General features: G+C 45.9%; 2 protein-coding genes across 3 annotated transcripts in view; one reads left to right on the plus strand and one right to left on the minus strand.

Moving 5' to 3' along the window:
* AIDA (axin interactor, dorsalization associated) lies at positions 1-22,368 on the minus strand. 2 transcript variants are annotated; one of them, XM_053659581.1, is made up of 10 exons: positions 22,257-22,368; positions 16,194-16,263; positions 9,820-9,873; positions 9,399-9,453; positions 6,395-6,458; positions 6,134-6,240; positions 5,608-5,730; positions 3,459-3,581; positions 1,916-2,033; positions 1-1,776 (listed from the first exon to the last, which is right to left on the minus strand). In XM_053659581.1, exons 1-10 carry the CDS (start codon positions 22,280-22,282, stop codon positions 1,674-1,676), a joined length of 843 nt encoding a protein of 280 aa, XP_053515556.1. In that variant the 5' UTR covers positions 22,283-22,368; the 3' UTR covers positions 1-1,673. The 2 variants fall into 2 exon arrangements, with proteins under 2 accessions (XP_053515556.1, XP_036984216.1); XM_037128321.2 differs by lacking the exon at positions 22,257-22,368 and adding an exon at positions 21,391-21,648.
* BROX (BRO1 domain and CAAX motif containing) overlaps positions 21,757-23,794 on the plus strand; it is a 17,544-nt gene continuing 15,506 nt past the window's right edge. The window contains exon 1 of the mRNA XM_037128319.2: positions 21,757-22,128. The gene's annotated coding sequence lies outside the window, so the exon portion shown is untranslated. The remainder of the gene's footprint in view (positions 22,129-23,794) is intronic.

Below are 23,794 nucleotides of genomic sequence, written 5' to 3' on the forward strand. Positions count from 1 at the left end.
TCAGTTTTGCTACATTTTAATAGGTTTTCTGAGGAATAAAACTCTCCGGGCCCCGTCAGCAACGTCAGACAGAAGGTACTGAGTACTCCACAGGGCACAGAGTGCTGCTGAGCACCTGGGAGGGTCTACGTGACGCGCAGAAAACGCGGCGATTGCCCCTCGAGGAGCTTACAGTTTAGGGGGCCAACAACTCAGTCTGAGCGGCGTGATCAGCAGCAACTTAAGGCAATTCCTCATCCCCTCCGGCCATTGTGGCCGAACCGCTGTGCAGTGGACCCACCCGAGACAATCTGCGGAGAACTCCTGGGCTCATGACGTTTTTGACGCCCATCTTAGTCAAGAGAACTGACCTAATCAACAACTCGAAGGAAAGACTAGACCTCTTGAAGTGCGAGGGCTAGAACTACTTACTTGTGGTCACTTAGTCGGAAAAGCAAACACTGAACAGTATGACGGCCATACACTCATTGAAAGCCAGGCCAAGTCCTGGCACCGCATCCCCCTCCTGCCGGCACCCGTCACTGCGGGTAGTGACGGTGAAGTACTCGGGCTCTGCATCTGACCCACGGAGCGCCCACGCCAGGCCTTACTGTTCTGTGTGGCAAAGAGCTGCCTCTTGTTCCTCTGAAGGTTTTACTTACGCCCCATTCAGTCAAAAGTAATGTAAATAGTCAAATTACAATAAGCGAATGACCTGCACATTTCCATGCGGATGCATGTTGATATATCTAAATAGGAAGTAAATGGCAGTCCTACCTACATTAAAAAAAATGAGCATCTCCCAATTTTGCATACTCGTTGCTCACAGAAGAGGTCTGCAGGTTTTCAGGTTCACAATCATTGTCAGAAAAACAGCAGTTATTCCTGCGGGTTCCCCTTTGCATCCGACTCAAAGCATTTTTTGATTACGTGGTTTCAGAGACAGCAACCCACCTGAAAAAGTGTATTATTCTGAGATGGTTCCACACTAACCCTATAACCACTACGAATAACAACGCGATGAGAACAGTGCATCGGCAGGACTGAAAATGAGCTCGCTTTCAGAAACACAATCTGGCCACCTGGGAAGCCACAGATGCACCCGGGAACACGCCCTTGTGGACACTGGTCTGGCCAAGGCACACTCTAAGCAGGAGAAGGATGAGACGAGGATGACGCTGGGCCATGCCCGAGGAGCAGCCTAGAAAGTTCCTTCTTGGACAGCGTAATTGGTCCAACAGTCTCAGAGCAGTTTCCCACAACCTCACGTCGGCCCACAGTCTGACGCTAACTCAAAAGCCAAACAGCGCAGAGGAGCAGAAGTGATCCGATGTGTAAACTCGAGTACATTCTTATTGCTGTAGGAAGTCTGAGGACGAGCACATCCTACCCACAACGGCGCTGTCCGGGAAGCAGGGCAGGGGCAGTGGTCAGTTAGAAAAGACACAGTCAACTGCACAACTGACGTAAAAGTGAAAACGTGTTCCCAAACCTACGATAAGCCCGCACCCGAAGGAGTCTCCACGTCAGGGACACGCAGGAGTGGAGTTCTGCGCTGCGGCTTCGCAGTGGGCGCGCCTGGCCCGCTGCCACGAGGCGGCTCGTGTCCTGCCTGCAGAAGGGTGGCCGGGCTGCACAGGACTGTGACGGTTTCTAGTGCGCGGGAAAGTCACAGAGGTCCCAGGTCCCTCAGGTCAGGGACACTCCTTGTGCAACGTTTGATGTAGATGAAGATAAAGTGGTTTCTTGGTCAATAATTGCAATTTCTTTCTTTTAAAGTCAGTGGGTTTCTTGTATCTGTAACCACAACAGAAAAGCCACTGTTTAAAATCCTTTGATAAGGAATCTATCCCAATGACCGACTGCACACTATTGCCCACTGAGAAGAAACACTGGTCCCCATTCCATCGCACCAATTCCCTGCGTCATCACTTACAGTTCTATCACGATGGGCCCCGGTTTAATTTCATCCATCTCCATGAAAGCGAAGCACTTGGTACTGGTGAACCTCTTTTTCGGCTTGTAGTGTTTGAACTCAAAGAAGATAGCTGCCCCTGAGGAGAGAAAACAGACCACGGTGGGCACAGACAGCGCCCTCTGGTCGACGTGCTTTCTCTGACCCACAGGAGTGTAAAGACGAGCAACAGCTGGCGTGACTGCCAAGGACCCTTGTCAGGCAATCTGAGCTGTGGCTGTGCTCGTCACTCCAGCTCCTCTGCACCTCAGCGGAGTGGCATTTCTAGAGTGCAGCCCAACTCCTGGAGCCAGACTGACCGAAGGACAAATGTCCAGTGAGAACAGCCGAAGATGATTAGCTGAAGTGCTGGTAAACACGAAGAAAGCGCATCACTAGCATTAACGCCACCTCGAACTACAGTAACTGTACAGAACGAATCCTGAGCTGGAGAAAATGAATGGAGTCGAGTTCACACCCTGCGGCGAGTCAGGTCACCGAGAGCGCAGCTCGATAAAGGAGGAACACGGTAAACTGGCCCATAACACACGCCTGCTAACCCCATATCAGAAACACACCTCAAAGCCATGGAGGTAAACAGGGAAAACATTTTTGTTAAGATTTTTATGCACGAGGCATACTTTGTCCTGAAACTTCTTGAACATTGTTTCTTAAGCACGTGCTACTTTTACATTCCTCGAACACAGCAACTCGCACATTGTGGTGTGCATTGGGGGGCCCTCGGTGGGGCCCAAGCACGTGCACCTAACCAGGAAGGTTCTGGGCGCTTCTGCTGCTCCCACTCGGAGACCCACTCTCTGTAGGAAGCACCGCAGGCCAAGTCGTACAGAGCAGAGGAACGGCAGCACCAGGGTTGAGAAGGAAAATACCAGATACTGTAGAGGATGCAGCAACTGCTCAAAAAGCCCTTGTGTATCTTGCACAATCCTCTTCAGGCTGAAGCATTTTAAAAACTGCAACCAAATCCCCCATGATAAAGGGCTACACAGTCTGCTTTCAGAGAATACTGACACTCCCGGGAGGGGGGTGGGGGTGTGAAGGGCAGCCTACGAACTGTGTGACTTGGAAATGCAACTTCGCACTCCTAGAAATTTGCTTCTGTCCTTCCCCATCCTCCTCACAACTAACTGCAAATTATAGGACCTTTCTGCCTGGTACATTTAGCTGGAAAAAAAACCACAAAAAAACGTTTCTTTCAACTACTAGAGACCTGATCCTCAGGGAGCCTGGCTTCCCCCAGCCCTTTAGGGTGGGGAGGGCTTTCATTCTGTTTTGTTGCTGAAGGTGATAGTGTTTTACAACCAAACAGTATTTTGTTACGTTAACAGTTATATCCGACTAGGTAATACAACTCCTACTTCCACATTTAAACACACATTTCATTCACATCAATTACCACTATGTGAATTTCCTTTTCCCACTGCCGCCAGGCCCACCAGGTGCACAAACATGAACAAGATTGAGTACTCAGACCACAAGCAGCCAATGATTTACAAACACAAACCTTTGGTTAATTTTTCAACATGCTTCTGGAGCTCAATGTCCACATTAAAATGAACGTATGTATCTTCTTTTCTTGAAGCCACGGGAGTGTCTTGCACAGGAGTTAAGTCTATGCCGTTCAGGTCTAGAGAGGAAAAAGGTTTCTGCTTAGGAGCATTCAAATATAGACTCCAAAACATCAAGTGAACCATAGGGCACCCTGTTTCCTAGAGGGTTGGCGAAAGCCGCAGGCAGACTCCGAGCTAGAGGAGCTCGGGCCTGGTGTGGGCAGGCCCCCGGAGACTTGGTTCACGGAGGGATGGGGAGGGAGCTGAGGAGGGAGAAGGCAGGGGCCTCATGGACTAGACGGGGAACCCTTGCCGTGACTGGGTACAAAAGCTGGGAGTTAACAAAATTTGATCAATGTAGTTGAGAGGTGAAGAGAATTTTGTATCTTTCTCAAAGAATAGGCCACTATATTTTTGCGTGCGATAAACATTTACAACGTGAGTAATATTCCGCAACGGGGCTCCTACCCCTATTTTCCACTCTCGATTGGGGGCGGGGTGTGGGAAGGCCTTCCAGTTTGCCATCATCGCAGCCCGTGTGGGAGAAGCTGGCGGACCAGATGACGGGCATGAGAGCCGCCGATGAAGCCTCTCCACCCAGGAGTGCCTGCCTGTTCACGTGTGCCGCCTAAATTCTGGTTCTGTTTGCTCTAACAATCTGACTCACAACCAGAAGGAACACTATGGATGGTGTGTGGCTTTAACTTCCTGGGGCCGGGAATCTTCTAATTTAATCAAATTCAATAGGGACTCACTGACTCCTCGGAGTTGAAGTAGTACTCAATGGACCCATCTTAAGGAACTTAAGATGTAGTACATTTAACTATTTCAGTTCCTAAAGGTATTTACACAAAAACGTATTTCAGTTCAACGTTCATACAGTCAGCCCCACCAGTAATTTCAGAGTAAATAAACACTTCAACAAGACAGACAACATGACACCCATTTCACGGCACTTTTTTGTGTTGCAGGGTGCATTCCCATTGAGATGTGCAGCCTTGCAAACGGCCTGTGAACAATGCAGGGTCCGAGTCCTTGCCCGCGGCCGTGGGTTTGACAACGGATCACGTCAGAACGTAAAGCAGCACAGCATTTGTGCTGTGCGTCCTGGTCTCTCCACTTTAGGGTCTTCTGTGGACAAACCCTTTTTTCTTTTATTTGGACCAAAGAACCTGAAGGGGTCGGATTTATTTCTGTCATCAGTGACAGTTCCCTCCATTTAATTTTAGTCCAAACCTGTTTCTTTGATTTGTCTCAAACTGCAGGTTAACCGTGCTGTCATTTCTGAGTAACAGTATAACAACTTCACCCTCGACCACCCAGGCACGATTTTTAGAAGACCACTGAGTGCTTCACCATAGAGTTCTGTATAAAACGCTGAGCAATGGCAACAGGAAAATTCAACCATGCGGTTTCCCTCTCAAACCAAGAACAGAGGAAGTTGTTTTCTAGGAATCCATGTCGGCTGCACTGGACAGTAGAAGAAACCAAATCCTAAGAATAATCATGCTTAATAACCTTGGTACCATAGTTCATGGTAAGAAATACGCCACTTTTTAATGCCCTCAGGACTGCGTTCAGGGAGTGGGTGTTTACGGACAGGCCCCTTCCTCTGACCCCACCGACGACTCACTCACTACAGCCTGATTCTCACCTCCCAGGGCCGGGCTCTCCGGGGTCGGCCTCTCCTAGGCCCAGGAGAGCAGGGGGACACGGCTTTGCCAAGAAAACTGCACAGCCTTGGGAGGTGGGGACATTTTCTAAACCTCTTTCCTGAAGAAAGAGGAATATGCTGTGAACAGTGTGCATGTCTTAGGCAGCACCCTTGATGGAATTCTGAGAATAAAAACACACAGACGAAGAAAAACTCAACAGCATACACAAATGTAAGTTATCATAGGGAAATATTTTTAGTCCGTTTCTGGGAAACGTCCGGGGAAGAACTGATGACCTCTTCTCGGATTCTGCCTCACCGTAGAATGAATGAAAGTGAGTTGGGGCCCTGCCCACCCCGCCTCCCGCCCACCCTCTCCAGCCCACCAATCCCAGTGAAGCAACATCATGAAAGTGGCCAGAGGGAAAACAGGTAGGCAGGTTACTTACCCTTTACACTAACTGTGATATAGGGGTCAATGCACTGGCCCGCATCCTTCAGACCGATTTTCTCAATTCTGATGGTGAGTAACGTCATTCCTGGTTCTGATGGCAACCTTGGTAATAAGGTACCTGGCAACAGAGCAACAGCAATAAAAATGAGCTCTACCAGTAATTCCAGAGTAAATATTTTAACAATACACAGAAGCCAGAGGCTTCCTCTTAAATCGCTTAGTAACCAGCCAGTTTTTAAAAACTAAACATAAAGAATATATTCACCCCTTTAACGTGAAACCCGTGCTCGGTTGTTGTTATACTGAAATGAGGGGCTCTTGGGACCCCCAACACGGTCAGATACTTTCACACTGCACTTCCAAAGTAGCTGCCGCCCACAGCACAGCCGCCAACACCTGCTTCAGGCTGACCTGGGCTCTGTGGAGGTTTCACTCTCCGCCAGCAAGTACCACCCTAAGTTCCAAACACCAGACCTGGGGCTGAGGTGAGTGGTGTGTGTTTGTAAACAAGCGATACCCACCAGGAACTCTAGCAGGAAAGCAATCGGGAGACCCTGCCCCAGCGCCACCCTCTTCTTCATCTTCTTCAAACTCCAAATTCTCTTCTTCGCCAGGTGCTAAAATTCTTCTGTACGCAAAGAGACAGGAAAAGCAGTGAGCTACAGAACTAGGTGTACTCGTGGAGCCTCACGGCTCCTCCTTTCCCAGGTGAGATACCGATATAAACAAGGTTGACCAAAAAGACGTAAAAAAAAGAGAATACTGGTGCGTATTTATTTTACCTTAAGGGGACAGGTTGAACGTCAAATGGGAATTCTTTATTATATGTAAGAATGTTCTTTAGGACTAGAATAAAGAGAGAGAAAAAGACATGAATTCTATGAGTCAAAATTTAAAATTTTACCACAAATGACTGTTTTTTAATCAATTTTACTACGCTCGTTAATAATTTTTAAAAGCCGCCAACCTCGTCATGCACTTGTCCACTGACTGACAGGTGCTGCAGGTGCCGACCGTTTCAGAGCACTGCCAGGTCCCTACGGAGCAGAAGCTCCAGAGTCTCAAAGCCCTCGGGGAGGACAACTCCAAAACAGTTCTTCTACGGACGACGTCCCGGGTGAGACACAGGAACCAGACACAAATGCCCCCTTCCGGGGGGACGTCAGTTCAAAGACTGACATCAAAGTCGGCCAATCAGAGGCACATGAACATGTCTTAGTCTACGCCCTGATTAGCTTTCCCCTCAACTCCATGAAAGTTTGGGAAGTCGGATTACAGTTCTCACATATAAAGTTTATTACACACACACACAGAGCTCGTTTGGACACATAAATGTTTATCATCATCTATGATAAAGGTCATTACATGCACACACATGTAATGTACATGTACATATATGCACGAGCACACACGTGCACACAAACGTAAGGAGAGCTGTAGCCTCAGAAGAAGTCCTCAAACAGCACAGCACGGCAGCTATGGTTGTGGGCAGGGATGACACGCTGGCATGCAACCTCGGAGAGCACGGCTGTAACTCCCGCCCCCCTTCGGAGAGGTCCTGTGTGCGTGTTTCACATCCGGCCTTAAGGGATCCCAGTGACTACCTGCACTTCTATGAAGGTCAAGTAACGATGTCAACTGGCAATCCAGAAAGTCCCGGGACTTTATATTCATCTTATTCAGCCTGATTTTGGAGCCTTGCAGCTTAAAGCTAGAGTAAGTACGGCACGTTGTCACCCGAGAGGAGGAAATCTCAGTGCACAGGCTGGAGGTACACAACTTAACAGGAGCCGGATTTGTTTACCGGACTTCCTGTAGGATGCGCACCCCGCGAAGTCCCCCGGTGAGAGAGCCGGCCGAGACTTGAGTCCAGGGTCTCACTCATCACAGTTGCTCTCTCCCTCCAGCTCTCACCCTCATCCTTCCCCTCACGCCCTTCTTCTCAACAAATGGGCCTCAAGTGCCTGTCATGTGCCGTGTTTTAGGTGCTAAAAAGATGGCAGTGATCAAAACAGAGGGTTGTTGACCTCCCAGACAGACCTGAGACCCCAGTGAGGAAAGTAAACGAGCCCATAGGTTAACGAGGTAAAGTAAGGCTGCGCTTCATGTCATGAAGGTCACGGACAGGAAGACCAAGTGACTGGAAGGGGGAGAACCAGGGTGGACAGGGGAGGCCTTTCAAAACCACGATGTTCGAGGACATGTGAGCCTTGACCTGGAATGAGAGGAACGGCCAGGAAGCAGCTCTGGGGCAAGGGCTTTCCGAGTACTGGGGAAGAGGAGAGAGCAACAAGGAGGGCTCAGGGGCAGGAACTAGTCTGGCTGGTTCGAGGAACAGAACCGGCTGCACAGCTGCAGCTGGGTGAGGGGCAGAGATGGCAGAGATTTGAAACCTGATATGTTGGTATTACTAAGGATCATCGTCAGGAAGTTAAATGGCCAGTACTTTCATGATCTTAGTTTCTGTGTATTCCAGACAGGATTATTAAGAGATTTAAAAGACCCTGCAGGGAAAATACATTAGCAAAATAAAGCAACCAAGTCCCACATATTGAAAGGTACAGTCATTTCTTAATTTTCCTTTTCTTGCAGCCTCAAAAGAGGCAGAGGCTATTTTGACTAAGTAGGCTGAACTTGAAATATATCAAATACCAACTTGTTGAAAATGATTAATTCTAATAAAATAATGATCATAAGTGCCTAAGTTGAATAACACAGAAATTACACAGCATATCCTACTGGGATACAATACATACACTGATGGAGTCAGGAGCAAATTAACATCATCTAAAAAGATAGTGATACAAAGATGGAGGGGTCTACACGAAAAGCACTATGTAAACGAGATGTACCAATGAACCCCGATGTCATCTTTCCTTTGCAGTCTCACTCCTCACCTTAAGAACAGCAACAACAGACACAGAAGGGACAGACACAGAAGGGACAGACGCCCTGTCCCCCCTCCGCATCAGTAACCTCTCAGGGGTCCCACGGGGAGAACTGTGCTACTCAGGGTTGACGTCACCCTTGCACCATGCCAGGTGTGGCGGAAGGAAAGAGGCTTCGGGAGCACTTGGAACTCTGGTCAGAACCAGGGCTGGCACCGAGAAGCTGTAAGGTCGCGGGCAAGTGCCAGTTAACACACTGCAGGTGAGTGGGTTTATCTGAGAGCTTGGCAGGCGGCGGCTGCTCCAGAAAGTGGCAGCCGTGGCCGCCCGGGGAAGAGCCTTTGAGGCAACAGGAGGGATGACTGCACGTACTTATCTATGAAGAGGTGACACGTCACTGAGAACAGTGGTTTGCAGTCATCCTGCCTATCTATTCCATTTTAAATTTTACTTGGAGACAAATTGGGGGCGGGGGGAACTAATGGAAAAAGTGTCCAAATAAGGAGCCAAAATCCTAATTATGCTTACCATTTAAAAACTGATTATAATTTTCATTAGAAACATTACGTAACCACCAAAGCTACCGATGTACTTTTGTTAAAGTAACAGCCCATCACAAAAGGCCACCTATTGTGGTCTGTTGAGTCCACTGCTGTACAGCGTCCACCACAGGCAAACCCACATGGAGAGACCACACATGAGCGGTTACCTGGGGGGTGGGGGGGGGGGCCGGGCAAGTGATTGGCGCAGGGTTTCTTTTTACAAAAGCATAAGAAAGTTACCCAGGACTAGATGGTAACAGAAATAAATTAAATAAGCACTTAGGTTAATTAATCTTAACAGCCCCAATACATGTTTTTTGGAAAGCGTATCACAAAAAAGTAAAGAGAAAACTTACTTGGCTCTAGCTTCTTCAGGTCCTCCAGTTTAAATTCTTCTTGAGACTGTGTGGACTAAATGTAAAATACGCACATTACACCTGTTTATCATGAAGACTTCACGCTGCCTTATGACCTTTAAGTGGCGAGAGTCTGAAATGGACTTCTGTTTGTTGTTGTATTTTGGAAACATTCAGACAAATAATAACTGAAAATAAAGTTATATCTTTTATTTCTAGTTTATAAAATATGAGCTAAATCTTTTAATACAAGCTTAACTCATGAATTCCTATGGTTATAACTCTTCTGAGACATATCGCTTTTAGCAGGCATGCCTCATGTTTTACCAGAATAGTTCATAATAATTCCTTTTCCTTAATTTTGCAGGTTTAACAGTTGGTGGTGTCCTTATAGCAGCAAGAGAAGAAAAAACCTATTTACCTGTAAAGCTGCACTTCGTAATTCCAAGCATGTTGCAATTTTGCCTATGGTTTTCTGCGAGAAAAAGAAAAAGCAAAAAATACCAAATATAACTTTTAGTTCTCAAAATCAAGTTAATTTTTATTGATAAAGAATCTATAATTTTTTCAAAGGTTTTTAAAAAAAGATTTTATTTATTTATTTTTAGAGAAGGAGAGGGAGAGAAACGTCAGTGTGTGGTTGCCTCTCACGTGCCCCCACCTGGGGACGCGGGTCCACAGCCCAGGCATGTGCCTGATTGGGGATCAAACCAGCGACCTTTGGTGTGTGCTCAATCCACTGAGCCACACCAGCCAGGGCAGATGTATAATTTTTTTAGCATCTTGCAGATTTTAAAGAAGAGAAACAGAAAGCAAACTGCTGGATAAGGGAAAGAAGGTGACTGTGTGGTCCCTCCTGACCTCAATGTGCCACAACCAAGTTTAAATGGCTGTAGGATGATTTTCAGAGCAATGGAAAGGACTGCTGACATCTTCCCTCACAAACTCTCCCTTTTTCTCCACAAAGCCTGAAATTCACCAAAAGACTTAAAATATCTGGAAGTCAGCATAACAGCATAAGTTAATTTTGACTACGTCCAATTGTGACTTATTTAATTGGACATAGGCAATACAGAGCAAAATCACTGCTTGTGAAGAATGGAGGCAAGTGTTTCATAATGTGAGCTGTAAGATGGTGTAAGTGACAGGGCACACTTGCCCGCAGTGAGCCCAGGTTCTACCCTGAAAAGCAAGACATGCGCAGAACCGCTGCAATAGAAAGGAGACACTCGATTCCCTAAGACTCAGCACAGCAAGCCACTGTACGTTCCGAAGAAATGGGACAAGTTAATGTGTGTCAGGAATCGACTGGGAGGGCTCTGGAAACTAAAAAGTTTGCAAAGCGGCCGTGGTTCAGCTGCCCCAAGCTGAACACAGGCTGGAAACACGGGGGAGGGTGTGTTGGGGGTGGGGTCCTTCTGAAGGGGACCTTCAAGGACTCGCTGAGGAATCTGTCATTACGTACTTTAGCAGTAAATTACACAGAAGGCTTTTGACCACAGAATGACTGTGGGAATTGCTGTTTAAGAAGACTGCTGTGACCACGGTCTCTATATGCTGAAGTAGAAAAGGCAAAAGACCAAAGATAAGATCAGTCCGGTCTTCCAACTGTCCAGGTAAATGGTAATGAAGAACAGCTTGAGTGACTGGAGTGGATGTGAAAAGGGGGAGACCCACAGAAGTAGCTGTGGCTGAATTATGCCCATCAAGACCTTCCAGTTCTTCCAAAGAAGACATTTAAGTTTTCACAAGGAATCGATCCAGACCATAAAAGTGAAGTATCTTTGTATGGTGTCTGCAAGGCCTTCACAATGAAATATTCTGAAAGCAAGTGGCCTGTTTCTCTAAATGTACAGATGACTAGGTAAGCTGGATTGGGCGGTTTTCTCTTTCCTCAGTTTTCTTTGCAAGACAAACAGGGAGCAAAGAGGCAGAGCGAGCACCGCCCTGGCCCCAGCACGCAGGCCGGTGGACACCACGCAAGGGCCACACGGACGACAGGAGCCGGCAGAGCAGCCCACACCGTGACCACTGCTGGGCAGAGTACAACAGCTCTCGGCTAGAGCACAAGGGATAGTATCTAACCACCTCCGCAGTCTGAACATCCCTTTTAATCCCAATGTAAAAGTTTAGAAAACACCCTTTGTTATTCTGAAAACTTACATTTCAAGATGCCTCTAAATATATTAAGTGCAAAAGGATTCAAGGCACTCAGATTTATTTACTCCTCAAATAGCTGTTGCACGGGAATTAGTCTTTTCTACATGAACTCTAATACCCCCCAAATCACTGTTATTCAAATATACCACTCAACTCCGAAAAATACTTTTAAACCTAAGTATATCACTATGGTAAGAGTAATGGCTAACAACTATGTAGCACTTACTAAGTGACAGGATCTCCTCGGGGACTTACAAACATGAATTCATTTGATCCTCACACTAACTCTACTGCTTAAATACAATCATTTTATAAATGTGGAAATTGGAGAGTGGTTCCATAGCTTGCTCTGGACATCAGTTCGTTCTACACAGAAGCAGTATATAACAAAGCAAGACATGTAATACCATTTGGCCATACTTTTTTCTGTTCTTTCAAAAATAGCTTTAAAAAAGGATTTCATCTGTATTGAGACATATAAATAAGTCTTTAAAAAATTAGTTAACTTTTCTCTCTTTACTATAAAACCCATTTGATTTGATGCTTTTAACTTTGAAGATAAAATGTAGTTTAACAACTATGAGTCCACTAATAACCTATTTTAAAATGAAACATTTCTTCAAGTTAAACAGAAGAAATAGCTTTTTATACGCAATCTACTGAACTATGGCAAAATACCAACAGGCATTATTCATAACTATTTTAAGGGACCACACCCAACATTAGTATTAAAAAAAGAGAGAAAAGCTATCACTTTCAGATGTAGCAATGACTTTTAAAACATGTAGCATTTATGGGTGTCAAAATCAAGTGCTTGCTACCGTGACTGTTTCACCTTCCTAGAAACAAAATGATTGAGAAGCACAAGGTCCCCTGGGCCAGAGTGCAACCGAAGTACTATTAACTCATGCACATTAAGACTAAGCACTGCAGGTAATGGAAGTTTAACTTTAGAAAGACTCAAATGATCAGCCCTTCATTCAAATTAATTGTTCATCCCTAATATGGTACACAAATAGAAGATGTCCTCATTTGCAGTATATTGGCTATTTTTACTTTATCATTGCTAGGGAAATTAACAACTCGAAAAGAGCAGTTAAACAAAAAGATAGAATAAAAGTTAGACAAAGAGCTAAATTAATTCTACTAAAATGTAGAATTAATAGGTTAATTTAAATAGGTTTTAAAAAAACACAGAGTTGAAGTAGCAGAGTCTCAATCCAGCCTTAGATTTTTAGACTCAAGTGGCCAGTCTTCTCCTCTCTAGCTGGGGGTTTCGGGGAGAGGGGGCAGGTAAGGGAGGAGAGGAGGGGAAGCACTCAAAAGGGGAGACCTATAAAATACAAAACAAGCACACAGTGTTCGAATTCTCATTACCACCAAATCTGACTCAAAACGGAGACAGCCTCTCTCGGCATCATGCTCCGTTCTGCCCAGAACTTACATGAGAAAATCTGCTGCACCACAGTAGGGAAGTTCATGGAATGGACGCTCTTGGCAGCTGTTCTTTGGCTACTAAACCCAGTTGTTATTATGACAAAACTATTGAGAATTGAAAGTTAAGTAAACTAATCATGAGGGAGGATCAAATAAGAATCATAGTTTTTTTTTACACTTCCCCCCAGAAAGCTGAGAATATTATGAACAGAAAACCCCCATGTCAAGGACTCTCCCTGTGGGGGCGGCAGCCAGCCCCTCCCCTCCCTCTTCTTCCCCCCCAGGCATGGTACTTTTACTCCTCTCTCCTAGGCTCCAAGGGCCCTTCCTTTTGCCTCTGAAACTTTCTAAATCAGTTTGAAAAAAAGGGCCCTGTTAGTGTGGCTCAGTGGATTGAGTGCCAGCCTGCGAACCAAAGGGTCGCCAGTTGAATTCCCAGTCTTGCCCATGCCTGGGTTGCAGGCGAGTTCCCCAGTAGGGGGCGCAGGGGAGGCAACCACACACTGAATTTTCCCTTTCTTTCTCCCTCCCTTCCCCTTTAAAAATAAAATAAAATCTTAAAAAAAAAAAGAATTCTAGAAACATGGTTGGTTTTTAAAAAATCTTTTAAAGTCCCACAAACTAGTGACTGATTGCCCCAATTCTCAAATTTCTCACTGCTACAAACACAGTGAAAATAGTAAAAGCATAACAATATAATACAAAATAAAAGCCATAAAGAACAATTTTGCTTAGAATAATGTAAGGAGCATTCTCCATTTTCCTCGAGGAAAACACAGTCAAGTTTCTCCCACTTTGGCTTATGGGCCAGGTCTAGCGTTCAATTAACTTCGCAGACCTAACAGTTGGTTTCAAAATCTCCCATAACACGGTCGGTCCTTCAGAACACTAGAACCAAGGAAATACTGGGTAAAGGGAAGGCAGGGCGGAGGGGTTCCAAAAGCAAGCAAATTTGAAAAATACTCCATTACCCAAACTCTTTAAAAATTCAACATACAAAAGAATAAAATAAAAATAATGAACTACAAAAAACAGAGAACAAATCACACGCACATTAGCACACTGAAAGCCCGGACCAAGCCCTGGACTCTGTTCACTCGGCATCTGCTCAGTTTTCAGAGCCAACGCTCTCCAAAGCACACCTGGGGAATCACAGTGTTCTAATCACTTTGCAACTTTTTCCTTATGTGACCTTCAGATAAGGCCTCTGGGTCATGATGAGTTTGGGGCCTGCTGTGAATGTTTCACCTGTATTTGGAAGGAAATGTGAATTTGTAAATGTACACAAGCTGCCTTATGTTAATAAGGTCACAGAGTGACCTGCGGGTGCTCCTCCAGCCCGAGGAGGCAGAAGCCTTCTCTGCAGTCACAACTGGCAGCCAGAAAGGCCCCTGGGCAGGTGTCGTGAGTGAGAAATGCCTTAGAAATCAGGCCTCCGGGCAAGGAGGAGGCACAGAATGCTTCAAAGGCGGGGTTACTACACATCCTTTAGGGGGATCGAGTCCCTCATCTCCTTGTCTGTTTTCTTATTTTTAACTCCTCATTGTATACACAAGGAAATGAAGGCCCAGAGAGAAAGAGCTAGTGTTTAAAACCAAGTCTTCTGACCCCAGATCTCGGGCTCCTTCCTCTAGGTTGTGGGGCGTCCCAGACCTCATCAAGGAGAAGACCTGTGGGTCTGTGTTAGCTAAAAAAACAAACAAACCAGGGGCTCCTAAGGAACAGCCATAAACAAAGAATAAACAAACAGATCATCGAACACCAGCTACCACTTCAGGAAGTTTTTAAAAATTAAGAAAAAGTTAATTTTTTCTCATTACTTCAATCATTATTGCATGACAAAGATCATATGCTGGTCTTTCAAAATTTAAAGTTTTCAGTTAAATCACTTTATATTTGAGGTCATGTTGTTCATAAGTTTATACCTAAGAAACAGATGTTGGAGACAAAACATTAGTAACTGAATGCAAATAACTGATTAAAATATGGGGGTCATTAAACTTTTTTAATTCCCTAAACTTTCATTTTATTTCCATATTCATAACACATTTCAAAGAGGTAATAAAATATGTAGTCTTTATTCCTTTCCTTAAGCAAACTAATAATTTCCTCTATGGTAACTACTTTCCAGGGCTGAAATCCTAAATACCCTAAATCTATTGTAGGTATTAGTAATTATTAAGGAAAAGAAAACAATACACTTTTAAGTTGTAGCAATGTATTTTCTTTTTCAACACAAAAAAGTACATTAGATTATGCAGATCCTAAATATTCTAAAAATGCAAATATACTAACTGTGTAAGAAATAAGGCTAACCCAAATCTTTGAGTTTATTTTTTTCTTTCTAAACTCCTTTAAAAAACTGTCAAATGAATACAGGCCTAAGGACCAAAATTAATTGGTTTAGGCTTACTTAAAAAGTCTGCGAAGAAAACCACTCCCACTCCTTGCACAAAACAGAATTCAAGCCAATTAAGTCATTACAGCTTTCACAGTGTATTTTCTTAAGAGATGAGGGAAACACTGATACAATATTTTTTCATTATCTACAAGATTAAACTTTGATTTTACATTAGACACTTCGAGCCAGGAAAAAATGAAAATTGTTTTTTTTTTCTTTAAAGAAAAGCTTCTTAAAAGTATCCCATTTTTCATCATCTCTAACAGTACAAGGAATAATCTGACACATTAAAACTTTAATTCAAGGAGAAAGAGCACCATTGAAACATTCTGCAATCTTATGCATTTATTTTGCTGACAGAGTCTTATGCCAAATTCTTGAACTTATTTTTTTCACTGGTGACTTTTTTTGAGGGGTGGGGGGGCAAGGGGCTTATTTTGTTTTCAGAGGAGGTAAAGAAGAAGTTAAGCTGAGTTAAAAATAAAAATTGAGGTGGGATGCAACTACTCATAATCAAACTCCAGTCTCCGGGCTTCCCCACCCCCAGCGAAAGCAGGGATGGTCTTCCTAAAACTCAACTCTAAATGGCTAAGTAAAGAAATTCATGAAGTGAGAAACTCATTAAGTGGCAAATCATGTGGAATCTCCATGTGATCACTTAATGTTTGGCAAAGCATAATCAGTATCATTCTTCCTACTTAAGAATAACAGTTTTTGTTGTCTTTTGCTTAATGGAATCGAAAGACAAAACCCTTTTCAGTTGGAATTTGAGGGGTTTGGCAATTCTACCCCGGTACCTTTTGTTCTTCTGTGAATTCAGAGTTGTTGTGCTGCGCCTGGGCCTCTTTCTGTAGATGTCTTGCTAATCTGTAACAAGGAAAGTAAATGTCCTTTAGAATCCAGGGGAGTGCAACAAGGCGAAACACAATCTCAATCTTTTAAAAATCAGACAAGGAAGTACAATACTATGTTCTGTTTTCAAAGTATGTCTTTAGAATCAAACTTTTTATTCAACATCAATGAAACAGATACTTTTCATACCGCTTCGCTGGAACAAATTTCAGCTCCAGGCAGTAAAAACAGAATCTCAGAGCTGGAAAGGATCTCAGATGGTATCTGACCTAACCCTCTGTAGTGGGCACCCATTTCCTCTAGGAGAAGCGACAAGCAGCTGCCCAGATTCTGCTTCAGCACTTCCAGGGAGCACCAATGGCAGCGCCAGCCAGAGACACTTGATCAATCTATCACTAATCTGCTGATAAGATGAGCCCAATGGACAGTCCTACCAAAGTGATACTATGCAATCAAAGTAAACTTCGGAAAATGTTTTCCACAGGAAAGAAAACCTCACCCATAGGACATGAAAATCATTGTATGCCCACTCATCATCAAAATTAAAAACAGCGGCAAGGCCTTGGTGAATTTTCAAAGATGGAGCAACACTGGTAGTAGAGCTCAACAGGAGGAGTCCAAAGCACTTTCTGAGACAGCAAAAACCAAAGAACTCTTAACTAAATAGTAAGACAAACGATTCAATTTAAAAACAGGCAAAGGACTTGAACAGACGTTTCTCTAAAGAAGATATCAAAATGGCCAATAAGCACAAGAATATCCTACATTATCATCAGGGGAACACAGATCAGAACCATAATGAGATACCATGTCACGCCCACTAGGAAGGGCGTAATTTTTAAAGAGAGAAAAAATAACAGGTGTGAGCAAGGATATGGAAAATTGGAATCCTCACGTCTCACTAGCAGGAACATAAAATGTAGTCATCGTGGAAATCAGTTTGTCAGTTCCTTAAGACACTAAACATAAAGTTACCATATAACCCAGCAATGTAAAAATCCTAGGTACATTGCCAAAGCAACTGAAACCGTATGTGCACATGAAAACCCATTCGTGTACACGAATGTTTACAGCACCCGCATCACGCATTACCACTCAACACCCAAGTGGAAACACCCAACATGTCCATCCCTTGAGGAATGGGTCAACACGAAGGAGACTACCCGTTCAGTGGAATATCATTTGGCCACAAAGAAGAATGAAATAGTGATACAGCGTGAACCTCAAAAATATTATGTTAGATCAAAGAAGCCACCCAGAGCACCTATTGTATGATTCAATTTACACAAAATATTCAGAAAGGACACGTCTTTAGAAAGAGAAGAACATAGGTTAGTGACTGCCTGGGCTCGAGTGGGAACATGAAGCGACTTGAGTGCAGAGGGGGGCACAAGAGGGTCTTCTCAGGGGGATGGAGATGTGCGAGAGCTGGACTCAGGTGATGGTTACCCACCCGGGCAAATTCACTAAACACGCACTCAGCTGCATATCTATAAGAGACGGATTCATGGCATACAAATCACACCTCAGTAGTTATTTCCCACTCCCCAATTCTTAAAAACCTAGGCAAAACAAAGTTTCTCTATCTATAAATGACTCTACCATTGGAAGACAAAGTGAGACATGACTGTCCACTGAGAGAAAACCCACACACTTGGGACACCAGAGGAGCGGGTGAGAGAGCCCCCACTCTATTCGTGGAGGTGGAAAACCTACCAAGTATTCTTCTCTAGAGAATAAACTCACCTTACAAGGCCACCTACAGATAAAACAGGACGGTTCTCAGGCCGGTTTTAAATGTACTTGAAACACACAAACAAGCAGCTGACTGACTGCCATCGGTGGCAGAAATCAGTGCTTCCCCAAGCATGTACAGTGAGGGACTAGTTCTTTCCCCCCTCAATCTGCTCCAGACCAGTACTTTAATAAAACACAGTAAAAACTACCCGCGGGTAGCGCAGATGTCAAACTGCGACACAGTTCTAAGTCTTCAGCCCCAATGCCTGCATCTCTCCGCATCTCTCCGCATCTCTCCGGGTGCAGACCGGCAGCGATGTGTGGACGACACTGAGGAGCACCCACAGAAGGCACGGCACAGCTGACCAGCAGCAGGTATTACTCTTCGATCTCACCCATTCACTGAGCACCTATGTATTGAACATCCCCTCGAGATGAACACTTCGGGATCGATCCTGCAAAACGCAGGGTGTGAGCAAGACCCCACACCACTCTGCCATGAGTCAGGGTCATGTACCCCCAGGCTGCTGAATGAGGGGGCCCGCCAAATGGGGTTATTTTTATTAACCATGTTTATTTTGGGCAGAAATTCTGTTTTTGCCATAATCTGTTTAAATCTTCCAACAGCATTTTGATATCAGCTCTTTAATGTTCCCTACAGCACACTACTGAATCCACCGGCCCTGCCCTCAAAGAGCTGACATCCAAGTGGGGAGAGAGACAATGCACCAAATGAATTCAACGTATCTACTGTATTTTAGATGGTGATAAATACCGCGAGGAAAAACTGAGCGGGACGAGCGCGGCAGGCTGTGCAACTTTACACAGGGCCGCCAGGATGCCTTGTAGGAGAAGAGAATATTTGAACAAAGAGAGACCTGAAGGAGGTGACCAAGTGACACAAGCAGGTAACGGGGGGGGGGGGGGGGGAGTTCCACAAAAACAGCAAGCAATGTGGTAGCAAGCACCCTTTTCATACTTCTTCATACTCAATTAACTCTAAAATCCTCCAATTAGACAATCAGTGCTTTGATGGAGGAAATCAAATCCTAATGGTCTTTAAATCGCTAACTCTCACTTGTTGAATGTTGAAATTGTTTAAGCTACAGTATCTTACATTGTGATAACACTAAACATGCTCATTTCTTCCCATCTCCCCTCCCATAAATTAGACCCTATATGGCTTATGACCCCAAAGACACTGCTGCCAGCCCCTCTGGAGATGCTGGTCACCTAGACTCCTCTCCTTCACTCCCCACACCCAGCGACTATATCCTGTTAACTCTTTTTTTACAGCATTTAGGAGTTTCCAAATGGTCTTTCTGCAGCCTTTCCTCCCTGATAACTCAAATAAAAAAAGACTCTCTACCTTCATTTTTGAATACATGAATTCTAACTTCAACCTCATTCTATACATATAGCCTGCATGTTTACCAAATTTAAGCCAATCACCACACATTTCTATTCAGATTTGACACTGATGCTTTTTAAAATTTGAGAGAATTCTAAATGCTGTAGTTCGGATGAACTAAAATTTGAGTACTCTGAATGATGAAGTTCAAAAGTTAGTATTGAGGTCCAACAATAGTGTCCTATGCGCCTGTTACTCAGTTCTAGCTGAACAGCTTGCATGCTCCTTTCTCCTTTGTAACTGCAATTGGACACGGCATCCTTCACTTTCTATTGTGAGGTCTGCTGCTAAATGCCAACAGCTGCTGCGTCCCACCACATCACAAGGGAGAGGCAGCTTTATATTTCAGAGTCTGCGCATTCTGGTCAACACACAGAACGAGTGCCTACAGGCGCTCACTGTCTCACTGGCTGTGCTGGGGAAAGACATGCTCTTTGGTATGGAAGGAAACCTAGTTTGTCCAATTCACGCACACAGTGCATCTTAAATAAAACGTCTGAAGCGCTATGTAGTAGAGCAGACAGGATTTGGAATTTTAAAAACAATCTCAGATTTCAGTGGTATAATTGTTTAACATGCGCTTCTGTTTCCTCAACTTGTAAAGTGAGAGTAATATGCTCACAGAGTGGCTGCAGGAGCAAGTGATGGCCAGTGAAAGTGCAAATCGAATGACAGTGATTTCTACACAAGGCAAAATGGCCCAGAGCAGGGCTGTTTCCAGGGCCTTTTGAAACTACGGCCAATTCAAAGTCAGTAACATGGGATACAGAACATCTACACATTTAAATTATCTTCATGGCCAGATAAAAACAAGTAACCACTGTAGAGAAAGGACAAAGAATTTAGACCTTCCAAGTACCAATCTTTGTATTCTTCCCAGAAGACACTGAGGGGGGAAAAAAGAGAATTCACTCACACACGGTTTCACATTCGTTAAAGCTTCAAACAATACCTCGCTTTAACCCAAGAAGTAATTAACGGCAACGATTTGCAAACAATAGCATTTTAGCAGGCAGTTATTTCCAGGAAAATGTGCAAGAATATGAGCAAGTTTTTATCTGTACGTAAATCTTGTCTTTTAATTTAAAAAAATCCCTTAAGTTTTTTTTTTTGGGGGGGGGGGCAGGGATAACCGGAAAAGGGGAAGAAATCGGACACGGGCTGATCGAAGAAACTGGTACTCACACGCACCCAGCGGCTATACATTATACACAGGAAAAGGAGGAGGGACCCAAGGAGGGAGTGGTGGCTCCCGTGCGTGGTCTATTAATTCACATTTTGCTCTCCTCTGTTCACATCCTGCGCGGACTCCACCCAAAGCAGCCGAGCGAGGGGGTGGGTGGGACCCACACTGCCTCGCAGAAAACAGCCCCAGAAACCGAAACAGACCCGAGGTGAATTGGGAAAAAAAAAACCAGGGCTCACCAGAAAGAGGGGTGGAGAAGGGGCGCGAGTGGGGACCCCTTCTTTTGGCTGCCGAAGCACCCCCTGCTCGCGACCGCCACCAGTTAGTTCCCTCCTGTCCTCCACACGGGAGGATGGCACCAGGCACAGAGCCACCCATCCCTGGACCGCGGGCGGAGAACACCCAAGTCTTTCCCCCGAGATCCTAAAAGAGAAATTGAGGGGCGGCATCCTGGGAGAGGCGGAGGAAAGGAGGAAAGGAAACTGACCGCAGGGCTGGGAACCCCTAACACGGTGCAAGGAACTCAGGACGCAGCCTGATGGGGCCGGCGCCCCGGGAAAGAAGGGCTACCTGTTGAATGGAACCCGCCCCGCGGAGGCGGAGAGGGGAGGAGGGCGAGGAAGCTCGGAGAGCGGGTAGTGTCTCCAGGGCAGCTTCTCCTGGGCCGGGGCGATCGCAGCCCCAGTGCCCGCGGGGCCCCGCCCTGGGAAGCCTTGGCAGCGGAGACAGGGATGAGCGATGCCGACAGAACCCAGGGGAGGCGGCCCGCCGGAGCCCGTCCGGCCCGCGCCGGCCCTTAGTCACTCACATCTGATACTCGTCTATCGCTTCCACCAGCTGGCCCCAGGAGTCGAAGTCGGCGCCTCTCCTAAAACTGGCGCCCCAGCGTTGCAGCAGGCTCCGGGTCACCTCCGACATGGCCGGCCCCCGCCCCGTGCCCTCCCGCCCCTACCCCAGCGAGGCCTGGCTCTAGGGCGCCATCCTCCCGGTGCCTGGCCCCGACATTAACAGGGCCAGGACAAACCGCCCCGGCCACCACCGCCACTCGCCGAGGAGCCGCCCAAACCCATTTGCTGCCACAGCCAAACTTTACGGCTCCGAGGCGGCCGCCCCGCCGCGGCCCCGCCCCCGAGGCCCCGCCCCACGTGTTAGGTTGAGGCCGCCCCGCTTCCCCGGCGGCAGCGGTGGCGCCACTGTGGCATCTTTCTCAGCTGGGGAGGCCGCACCACCTCTGCTCGTCCTCTCCGGACACGAGACTGCAGCTCGGGAGGAAAGACTAGGGCGGCGCAGCTAGGAAAGGGCCCAGGAACAGAGCGTTCCGCAGAGGCTGCGACAACGCGGCAGCCTCCGCCCCCCAGCGGCCGGCACCGCCGCCGCGGCAGCTGTCATGGCCGCCGGGTCACGTGACCCCGGCTCCGCGCAGGCCCGGTTCCCCGTCGGTCCAGTCCTGTAGCCGGCTCCCCGCCTCCCTCCCTTTCTCGCCGGTGGACTCGGACGCTGCCTTTCTTCCCTTAGGAGGACTGCTGTCGGGACTCCGAGAAATCTGGTGAGTATGCCAAGAGGATGGTCGCCTCCGTAGATTCCCAAGCCGCCGGGTTACCCCCTTTTATGTATTTATTTACATAGTCTCCGTAGACTCCCGGATTGTGGTCCCCAAAACTCTCCTTTTAATACCTTGAAACCAAAGAAAGAGAGAACATCCATTTTGCTCCCTCGAATCAATAGTATTAACAGATTCGCGGAGTCCCTTTGCCCTCTTCTCCACCGGCATTAGAGAGGCTTCTAGCTAAACGGGCTTGTTTGGCAGTCGTCGGCCGGTCCCTCCCAGGTGGATAGTATCGGCTTTCTAGAAAAATGCCTATTGGGGAAGAGGGGTGCGCTGGCGTTGGCGCCTGCGCTGGTAGCCTGGAACGGGACGGGCACGGGAGGAAGAGGCCGGTGCTAAACAGGAAGTAGATGCTCCAAGCCCAGGGCTCCGTTCAGGTAGGTTCCTCCCGGGCTGCAGCGGGGGAGGGGGGCGGGGGGGCGGGAGGGGCTTTGATCAGTAATCGAGTAGTCCTGTGGAGGCGGGTTAGTTGGCAGCCTCGACCCCGCTGTTGTACTGGGGTCTCTAAAGGTACCCTGGCACCTGCGGGTGGGTGTGGCGATCTACGCTGCCCACCCAGGTCCTGGTATCCGGAGTGCCGGGTCTCCGGGAAGGGCAGGGCAGAGAATACAATGCAAAGACACACAGAACATCGGACACTTTCATCTGGGAAGTGGGAGGCCGCTTTGAAAGAATATTTGAGGAAGATTCGCTGCCATAAAATCAAGTGTATTTATTGTGTGCCATTTTCTGTAGAAGACTTGATTTACATGCACGTAGGTGCTGTATTAGGTTATAGAGGTGGTTTGCATGGTTGATGTTCAGAAGAGTATATGTGTATTTTTCAGGACTTGTTAAATGAACTTATCCAGTTTCTTATTGAGAACACACTGCGTGTTTCTCTTCATCAAGTATCTGGTACTCTCTAAAACCGACTTTGTCATGAATAATTAAATAGCAGAAGGGAAGTGCTGAAAGTACATTCCATACCCTGTGCAGCCCATGGTTTTTTCCTCCATTATGAATCGACAACTTTGTGTAATGCCTTCAGATTAATTAAACCTTATCAGAATTTCTTGTATATTACTTCCTGGAATCTAATTGCCATATTAAGCTAGACCTCCTTGTAAAATCTGCGCTATCTACCTTCAAGGACTTTTAGGCACATGACATAACACCTTTTTTTTTTTTTAATCTAAAAAGTGTGGAACTTTTTTTTTTGGTTGGCATTTTACTTACATAGTTGTTCACATTTTTTGGTTTTAGGGATAGAAGTTACTGATCAAGTATCATTTTCTTATCATGAAAATATTGATTCTTATTAGCTATTATTGGAACATATATTTATCATGGAACCCGTGCTGTAACCAGTCAGTTGATGGCAGCAGTTTCATGTGAGAAATACACTTAATTTAAAGCCTATTTCTCGCAGATAACCGCAGCAGTACTAATAAGGATTCCTTTTGAACCTGTTTTGGAAATTATCTGTATCTGGCCCTGTGCCCTTCTCCCTCGCAGCTGTCCAACCAGAGCCTAGTACTTTGCCTCCTCAGAAGTGTGGTTTGGGGACCAGGAGCATCAGCATTTTCGATTCCACCCAGGCTGTTCAGCTAGAACCTACCTTTTA

Source organism: Artibeus jamaicensis, unplaced genomic scaffold (genome assembly GCF_021234435.1).
Source record: "Artibeus jamaicensis isolate MK-2021 breed Jamaican fruit bat unplaced genomic scaffold, CSHL_Jam_final scaffold_754, whole genome shotgun sequence".
NCBI classification, from domain to species: Eukaryota; Metazoa; Chordata; class Mammalia; order Chiroptera; family Phyllostomidae; genus Artibeus; species Artibeus jamaicensis.